Below are 10,223 nucleotides of genomic sequence, written 5' to 3'. Positions count from 1 at the left end.
CTCTCTCTCTCTGCCTTTTTCTCTCTCTCTTTTTTATCAAAAACATTTCCCTTTCAAGAATCTCCAATCTAATTGTAAAGTGTTTATAGGATTACAAAGTATTATAATAACCGAACCAAACGCTAATCAAAACTAAGTTATTATGTTACTAAGATCGCTAGGTGAACCTTCTTCTAATATTGCATCGAAAAGAAAAAAAAGAAGAGGACAAAAGTGGAGAAGAAAGAAAAAAAGAAAGAAAGAAAAAAAAAGTCTCTATGCACTTGTTACCGTTCAACGTGTCTTGCCACTTGTCGTAGTAAATCATTTCGCCTTGGAATATCCACCTCGACCTCGACTTTCAACTAGAGAACTGGTATCTTACACAATATCTAGATTCATGTAATATAGTAATAGAATCTCGATATGACAGGACAGTTTTAAAAAGCGAATTTCGAAAAATATCCCTGCGTCAACGAAAATGAATTGAGATGAATCTTTTTAACTGGACAATTATCGAAGATGATCGATACGTTCTCATGACGATGATAATGACGATAATTAAAAAAAAAAAATAGACGAAAGCAGACGAAGAAAGAGAGAAGAGAAGAAAGACAAAGAGAGAGAGAGAGAGAGAGAGAGAGAGAGAGAGAGAGAGAGAGAAAATCAAGAAACGATAAAGTTAAGTAGGTCAAGGTTGTGGCGAGTATGAGAGTAATCTGTCTTCCTCTTCCATCTCTTTCTATCTTTCTTTCTCTTCTCGTTGTCGGCGAAAGAGAAAGATGAGACGAAAAAAAGAACGAAGCCGGAAAAGAGAAAGAACCCTCCTCCTCCTCCTCCTCCTCATCTTCGTCCTCCTCCACTTCCTTCATCTTCTTCATCTTCTTCTTCTTCTTCTTCTTCTTCTTCTTCTTCTTCTTCTTCTTCTTCTTCTCCTCATTCTCCTTCATCCACCTCCACCTCCACATCCATCTCCTCTTTCTTCTCCTCCACTCCCCTTTCGGATGAACACGAGGCATCCGTTCGGTCGCCCGTCCTCTTGTAACACTTTTACGAATTACGTTTCCATGTTGCGCAACGGTGATTGCACAAGCGGTGTTAGCTAATCGTTAAATCTTGCCGAGCAAAGCTGAGGAGGTGGACCGTTAGAGGAGATGAGTGCGGATAGGAAGGAATAGAAAGAACGTTAGAATCTTACACGTTCACATAATGAATCGTCAAATAGTGACGATTCTTCCGGTTGACGATTGCAATTAAACCACCCACATGAATAACCCATAAGAATTTCTATTAATCATATGATGATAGATTTTAAACTCTTAATTAATAAGACCGGAAAATAATTTTCCTATGTTATCGATGCGATCAAATAAGAACAGGTACCGGATGTTAAACGGCTTGATTTTCCTCGACCGATATCCTTCATATTTTATCAGGATTATCTCAAAAATCAAGATTATTTCTCGGCTAACTAACGGTACATTTAGTTCCACATCCCATCAATTATATGAATCATGACGTAACCCCTTAAGTAAACTACCATTTACCGAAACGATTCAGCGAGGCGTCTTCCGGAGGTCAAGGTCGAGCGGGACATCCAACGCGATTTTTTTTTTTTTTTTTTTTTTTACTGAATATTTTTTACTGGTCGGAGATACTTGTCAGATTTTTTGTTTCTCTTTTTTTTTTATCTCGATACGTTACGATGCGCTTTACAAAAGTATCGTAATTGCGTAAAAAAAAGGCACACACACACGCACACGCGCGTATTCATATACATGTCTATGTATAATTTAAGATCTCTACTTTTGATTATGATAACGAAGACGCGTTATAGGAAGTCGTTTCGATCGTAAACAAATTCTTTCGTTCTCGAAGTAGACAAAGATTCTAACTCTTATCGTTCACTATGGCCGATCTGTCACGGCGAATAATTACGCATACAGTGACGTTCGAACAAGTAGGCGAGCGTAACTGTTTTATTAAACCGTAAGCCGTTGGTACTTACGTAATCGAAAACACGGAGAGTGAAAATCGAGCGTGATCCTACTTTCGCGGGTGAGAAGCGCCTTCCGGCGCTTTAGCCTCTTGCCTGTTGTGTATCGTTGGCTAACGGCCGACCTTAACACTATCCTACGCGTCTTTCTCTCTTTTACTTTGGCTGACCGAGATAGAGATAAAGTCTTTTAATCTGATTAACGATAATAAGATGATATTATCAAATTTCCCTGCAAGAAGATCTTCCATTCGCGACTCCAACGTGACACGAGACAACGTATCCGATTCTTTTCAAAACGAATATAATTTACAATTACACGTGTATCGTCTAATCTATTGTTGGATTTGGTGATCCTACAAAAAAAGGATTATATCAAAATTTTAAAGATGAATGGTCGTCTTGAGTAATCTTCTTTTTTCTCTTTCTTTTTTTTTTGTTCCGTCTTTCTTTTTCTCCTTTCTTTCACGAATCAAACGAATTGCAATGATGGAGGTATCGTCGAGCTTTGGGTCCAAAAAAATATCTTACACGTCAAAGACGTGCGTGTTTTGGATCACTTTCGATATCCTCCCATCCACTTTTTCACTTTTCATCCGCGCGACGAAATGGAAAGACAAAGTTGACACGGTTTCAGATAACGCTAAGGCAAACGGTACAATCGTGAACTGTTATCCTTGGCCACGAGCTGACGAGGAGACCTACTGGCCCAGCGATCAAGCCAGTTTGCTCAACAGTGCCATGTGCTCGACAGCCACGAAAAGGTTTCGATCGATATCATAACCATCGATTTTCTCGCGTGGAAAATTTTCCGGGGTGAAGAAAAATTAAAAAAAAAGAAATTAAAAAAGTTCTGACCAGACAGCGAATGTAAGTAACATTATTCGCGTTTTTGTGTATACGTGTCTCTGTGTGTGCGTAGGTGTGTGTGTGTGTGCGTAGGTGTGTGTGTGTGTGTGTCATAAAGGTTAAGAAAAGTTCGCACGTAAAACGAAATTTCTGTCGGTGGTAGAAAATAACAAATCGCTTCTATTATTTTATTTTGTTTTTGCGAACAAACGAACAATTTTCGTTCGTTTGTTTACTTTTACATTTTATTACCATTGCAAATTTTATTAGTGACGAACAAATCCTACCATCGTGTTTTCTCGGCCATTATATATCGTACACCTTTCCGTACAATATACATTGACCTTCGATAAATAATCTATTATATTCATGATTCCCCTTCGATAAATCCGTCTTAACGAATATTTTCTACCTACCAACGAACATTAATTTATTTCAACAATCCTTATTGGCGTATCTCTCGCAAATGTATATGTCTTGAGTAGTGTAACGAGAAAGAACGAAAAAGAGAGCAAAAGAACAAGAAAGAAAAAAGAAAGAGAGAGAGAGAGAGAGAGAGAGAGAAAGAGAGAAGCTCATTGTATTTAAACGACGACGCAATCTCGTGACGCGGCGAAATTAATAAAATATTCTAAAGCATCGCGTGCCCCTTTCAAATCGAATAATCGTTTGGTACGTCGACTCGAACGTTTCCTTGCGTTGCACGAAGTCCTTTTTATATATATATATATATATATATATATATATATATATTTTATACACACATATATATATATCTTTCTTTCTCTTTTGGATAAGACCGGAGTGGAAGAGGGTTGTGTGCGGCCATGTTTGTGAACCAAGTTCAGGAGGAGAACGTACTTACGTACGTATGTAGAATAAGAGTAAAAGAAAAGTGAAGAAGAAGAAAAAAAGAAAAAGAAAAAGAAAAAGAAAGAGAAAGAGAAAGAGAACACGACAGAGAGAGAGAGAGAGAGAGAGAGAGAGAGAGATGTAAAAAAAAAAAAGAAAAGAAAGGTAAGATAAAAAGGAGAAAGAAGAAGAAGAAGAAGAAGAAGAAGGAGAAGGATAGGTACAACGAAGAAGAAGAAGAAGAAGGTGTAGAAAAGAAAGAGAGATAGAACGAAAGATAGAAAGAGAGAGGAAGAGAGAAAGAGATAGAAGAGGACGATGAGGAGAGACGTAAGAGAGGGGAGAAATAGCAGGCCGCAATGTCCGGACAACGCTCCCGCGACGCTGGGGCCAAATAACGGTCCAAACCACCACTACCAAGCACCACGTTCGAATGGTCCTCACGGTCCTTCTCTTCCTCCTTCGTTTTTCTTTCCTTCTTTATACTATCTATGCCGAGGCAGATAGCAGAGAGGATAGTAACGTGGCGTAGCGTGTATAGGAGTATCTCACTTCTCTTCAAACTTCTTTTCTAATTTTTTTTTATTTTTCCTTTTCTTTTCTTTTCTATTTCTTCTTTTTTGTTTCTTTTCCTTTTTTTTTCTTACCCCCCCCCCTCCTTCTCTTTCTCTCTCTGTTTTTTCTTCTTTTCTCTTTCTTTTTTCTATTTTTTTTTTCTTCTTTTAATTACTCGTAATACGCGACTATACGCGAACTCTCGTCGTTAGGGAAGAAACTGTTTATAAATCGTGAAATCAATCGGAAAAAGAAGTAAAGGGAGAAAGAGAGAGGGGAAGAGAGAGGAATTAGAGAAAGGAAGGGTAGAGGGTAAGAAGATACAAGTGGAAAGAGAAATACGATGGAGAACGGATTACGAGAGAGGACGATCGATTCAGTACAAATTCATGAACCACTAATTCATACTTTCCAACAGGTTCCCTGTAGGATTCGATGAGGATTCAAGGACGATGCTGTAGGAGAATTTTTAAAAAGCGTTTCTACAACGGTTCCAACGTTGGTTAAATGAGGGGGTGGCAGAGGGAAAGGGGATGATGTTCCGGAAAAAAAAGAAGAAAAAATTCTTTGTGAACGCTAGGTATGTTCTTATATATGTATGTACTTATGCACGTGTATACTTGCATGTATATACATCTATTTATGTATGTATGTATGTGTGTGTGTGTGTATGCTCGCGAAGAGTATATCCTGTCTATTGAATTCAACGGTGCGGATACGAAGGTTCTTTTAGATTCGAACGATCAAAGATTTCAAGAAACTCTCGAATTACGAGAAAGCAGCATTCTCTCTCCTTTCATTATAGCACATATCTTTTTTCTTTCTTTCTTTTTTTTTTTTTTTTTTTTTTTGAAATTTCCTCCACCTGACGAAGGTCGATATGAAAATGAAATTTCGATTATGGCGGCTGAACGAACGAACTGAGCGGAATTGGACAGAGAAGAGGGTGGAGGGGAGGCACACGAAGATACCCGAAGGACGAACCGACTATGTAAACGAAAAAATTCAAAAGCGAACTTGAACGAACTCGAACGAATTTTAACGAGAATGTAAGAATACTAATGTTGAACTATTCTCTCCATTTCTTTCTTTCTCCATCCTCTCTCTTATTTCACAATTTCTCTTTTTCATCGCGAGGCAGGTTCTTCTTTTGTTCGAACAAAAAATTTTCATCCGAGTAAAAGAGACGTCGATATCCTCCCCCCCCCATCCCACTCCACCCCTTTGTCCACCCGTGTAATCGTGGTTGGTTCCCCATAAAAAAAAAAAATAAAGAAGAAAGAAAACAAGGGAATGAGAAAAAGAGGAAAAAAGTTTAAAGAAAAGAGAAGAAAAAAAAAAAGAAAAAGAGAGCAATTTTCTAAAGAAAACTCACTTAACGACGACCACTCGGGGGTCTCCCCCTCCTTCTCCTTCTCCTCCTCCTACTTCTCCTCCTCTTCTTCTTCTTCCACCTCCTTTTCGCAGCGTGATGTCTCTCCAACTTCATCTCTATCTCGCATAAAAGGTGCACTATAGGGAAAACTTAAGGAACGAGATTCGAACCTATTGTCTCGATTATATTCCGAGGTCGAATTTCTTTTCACACTGGTGGACCTTTACCCGTCCCCCACCCCTCCTCCACCTCTCCCACCCCCTCCACCACCTGTCCTTCTCACCTATACCACATCATCTTCTTTCCTTTCGAATTCAAACGTTCCGAAAAAAAAAAAGATATGCAAAGACCGCACGTAATAACGAACCGGAAAAACAACGTTTAGATGGCCAGGTAATACGTTATAAATCATTTTCTAAAGACCGACGGAATGTTTTAAAGAATCCCCACTAGAGTAGCGCCACGGGCGGTATATGCTCTATATATGGATACGTGTGTGTGTGTGTGTGTGTGTGTTTGTGTATGTGTATGTGTATATGTGTCAGGTATTTATTCATTGGTTACTTTTTAAACAAATAAAATTATTGAATTTTTTCAATTATTTGGAGAGATTATCGACGATCGAACGAGAAAAAGAAATTAAATAAATGAATAAATGAATAAGTTAAATAAGTAAAAATAAAATATGAGATTTTTTTTTTTTTTTTTTTTTTTAGTGACTCAACTTAATATTAAAATATACCTAGGCTTTTTCTTTTTCTCTTTTCTTTTTTTTCTCCCTATGTCGCCCTCCCTCCCCCTCCCCCCCATTTAGTAAACAAAAAATACATACATATATAAGATCTATTAACAAATACATATGTATATAAGATTTATTCAAAACGACATGTTTCTCAAAGTTATTAATCATTATTTGTAATACTCGTCTCTCTCTCTCTCTCTCTCTCTCTCTCTCTCTCTCTCTCTCTCTCTCTATCTCTCTGTCATGCGTATTAATTAATTATTCTTACGTTGCACTCCTGTAATTTGACGCATTAATAGAAAATTACCAATCTAGGAAGAATAAAGTTTATCGAAGATGGCGCTCATTTTCAATTGCTTTATAATAATGCAGCATACAATCTACGTTAAATCGCGACGCACTACTTTGGTATGTCGTGTAGTACGGTGTAAAAATGTAAACTTTATCTGTGTCGAAGAATTTCATTATCGTGATATTACAATAAATATCTTTTTTTTATCGTTTCACTTCGTAATTCGTTTGTTTAAAAAAAAAAAATGTTAAACAATGGAGAGATCCGATTGGTCGTTGGATGTCAATGAGTCTAAAAATGACAACGACAATAATTGGTCGACGTTTAATTTGGCCAGTGATAATCAATTGGAACGTGAAAAAAATAATAAAGTTGACAATACGTCAAGATCAACATTTTTCAATAATAACGTTCGATCGTTTGGCGATTATGTTGAAAAACACGATTGGGTGGAATGCAAATCCAAAAGCATTCCAGGTAAAACGTATTATTTTAATTTAAGAAGTGGTTGTAGTACCTGGTATAGACCGATATCACGTTACATTGATATTCCATATTATCCAGAAAGGGTAAGTCAATTATTATTAGGATTATAATATAAATGCATACTGTTGAGTTGTAAAATTGAAAAAAAAAAAGATGAAAGAAAAGGAAAGAAAAAATTGGAGAAAATCAATCCGTTTCTTTTTTTCTTTCTTTTCTTTCTTCTTTTTTTTTTTTTTTTTTCTTTTCTTTTGCTTTTATGCAATCGTCGGTAAACGTTACGTCGTACGGACGTACTACAATATAAAAACGGTTTAATAATATCTATAATTATATAATATTATGTTAGGTAGTAGCGTAATATCTTGCTTCTAATGTTACATTATCTTGGATGCATGTAAAATAGTCTAGTATCATATAACCGCATTTATGCTATTGATGCTACGATACTTCAATAAAATAACAAGGTTACATTGAAGGAACTTTTATATTCTTCTTAGAAAAGAATAACTTAATATAAGAAACCGTTGTAAATGTAGTACATTTTAAAATTATTTTATATATCGAAAAGATCTTTTTTTTTCTTCTTCTTCTTCTTCTTCTTTATCTTTCTTTTTTCCACGAAATGTCTCCAACATAACTTCTCGATATGCTCTTGAAATTTAAACTTATAATAAATTCATTATTTCACTGACGGTTCTTTTGCGATGTTGTAAATATAAGTTGCAAAATATCTAAGACAATCTCGTATAAAAAAATATTTTTTAAACGAAAATATATGTATTTAAAGTAAAAAAAAAATAAATAAATAAATAAATAAATAATCCACGAACGTTTCTTTAGCAATCTTTCTCTTTTTTCTTTTTTTTTTTTGTTTTTTCATTGGACGCAAGATAAACATATGTAAATTAAAAATGTTAGTGTCATTAATACAGTTACATAATTCAAAAGTAGGATCAAACTAGCCGATTAAGAAGTTAAACCTGTTTTTAATGAAATGATAAAAATAGATGTTTACTGACAGGTGAGTTTAAACAAAGTACAATGTTATCTCTCGAGTCCATCGTTAATGATATCGGATAGTTAGAATGATGATTGTAACTTCGACGAGGTATCATCATCGATTAAATTAAAGAAAGAAAATGGTTATAAAAGATGGATACTCGAGCGATTATACTATACTCCTAAAAACAATGAAAACTCAAATTTCGCAAGATTTTCGCCAAGAAAATATTTCAACGATTACAGAAAAAAAAAGAAGTCTCTCCAATAGTCCTCGATCAAACGATGTCTTTTATTACCACGACGACGATCGTATAACTATCAAAAAAAAAAGTGAATTACAACGATTCTAATTTAAATAATGACTCAACTACCAACGATTCTTCTTCTTTCATCGACGTCACTAATTTTTTACAATGCCAACTATCGAAAAATAACGATTTGGAAGATACGTCCGTTGAATTAAAATCAATGAAAAAACAGTTCGTTGAAAATAAGCATTCTAACGACGATCGAGTTAATGAATTATCCGAGAATAATATTAATAAAAAATATGGTAAGATCGTTAAACGAGAACCGAAACGTCGACTCGTGTCGCCTTTAAAAAAAAAATATCAAATATCGAAAAGACACGTCGTCGAGAAGGATAAAGAAGATACGTGACCGAACAGAAACGACGAAAATAGTTTCCAACGATTCGAAGGATAATAAAATGTTAATGAGAAAACCGGAAAGAATTATTTGCAATATGTACGGTGTGACCACGGTGAATTACGACGAAGTTAGCGAACTTCCGCCAAATGTGAAAAGATCTAATCTGAGTGACTCAACTAGCATAGTATCCTCCTCGACTACGGAAGAAAATCGGTCTCGGTCGTCGATCCTCGAGTGCTTCCTCGGCCATGACGATTTATACGACAACATTCTACCGCCAAAACTGAGCGATTCAAATTCTAGCACGTCTTCGTCCTCACGGACGTGCGATACATGTAGCTCTTGTAGTTGTACTCAATCTGATTCTACCCAAGGATAGATCGATTCTTTTATATATATATATATATATATATATATATATATATATGTATTTAATTTATATACATATGTAAACGATTTATTACGAAGAGGGTATCGATCCTTTTCCTTTATCTGTAACGACAATTCTTTCTTTTTTTTATTTTTTTTTTATTTTTATTTTTGTATTATCCCTTCAGTCACACAACAAATTGACGAGTTCTTAAGCGATGTTAAAAATTATCGAACGTATGACATTTTTTCTTTTCTTTTTTTTTTTTTTCTTTCTTTTATTCAGATCGCAAAACTATTTATTTATTAAAAAGTCGCGAAAAAAAGAGTAATCGATTTTTTAATATTATCTAGAAACTTCTGGTCTCGTTTTATAACTACACTATAGTATTAGCTTGATATATATTATGTTATTAATTTGGTTAAAAATTTTCAATTTATTATCTCTCTCTCTCTCTCTCTCTCTCTCTCTCTCTCTCTCTCTCTCTCTCTCTCTCTCTCTCTTTTCGTTCGTTCATTTGTTTGTTTCGGGTTAAACGTATATAAATAGCAACTGCATAAACGAGTTTCTTCCTATCTTCGATTTGTTAGATCGAAACACGCTCACGGGAATAATCCTGCACAAGTTCTGTTACAATCGGGATCAGTAAGGTAGGAGTGCGTTGAGGCGTGGTACACGCCGTCTGCTGCACCTTATTTTCTTTGCCAATGTGAAATATGTATACGAGATTCTATTGGTTTCCCCTACGATATATTAAGAGATAGAAAAGAAATATTTTTATCACGTATATACATCGAGAGAAGAAATTCTTTTGGTCTCGTATTGACCATGCTCATATATGATCTCATACACACATACAGACACACACACACAACACAACACACATAAATTAAATCTAACCTAAATCTCATATTAACATACATATCTGTCTTGCAATAATGTTCATTTTTGATATAACCTTTACGAAAAGTTTGTAATAAATTAATATTATAATTTATATGTAATTGAATCTAACCTTATAATTACGTCGTTTCACGTATTTTTTGTTTGAAATCTTATTTGTTTATTTATTTA

At 35.2% G+C, this 10,223-nt stretch overlaps 1 protein-coding gene across 1 annotated transcript; it reads left to right on the top strand.

The window, feature by feature from the left end:
• Positions 1-6,789: 6,789 nt before the first annotated feature.
• LOC122628602 lies at positions 6,790-9,183 on the top strand. Its single transcript, XM_043811041.1, has 3 exons — positions 6,790-7,209; positions 8,148-8,205; positions 8,749-9,183. Exons 1-3 carry the CDS (start codon positions 6,895-6,897, stop codon positions 9,156-9,158), a joined length of 783 nt encoding a protein of 260 aa, XP_043666976.1. The 5' UTR covers positions 6,790-6,894; the 3' UTR covers positions 9,159-9,183.
• The last annotated feature ends 1,040 nt before the right edge of the window (positions 9,184-10,223 follow it).

Source organism: Vespula pensylvanica, chromosome 4, assembly GCF_014466175.1.
Source record: "Vespula pensylvanica isolate Volc-1 chromosome 4, ASM1446617v1, whole genome shotgun sequence".
Lineage (NCBI taxonomy): Eukaryota > Metazoa > Arthropoda > Insecta > Hymenoptera > Vespidae > Vespula > Vespula pensylvanica.
The sequence above is the reverse complement of the archived record's forward strand: the minus strand, read 5'-3'. Positions and strand labels throughout refer to the sequence as shown.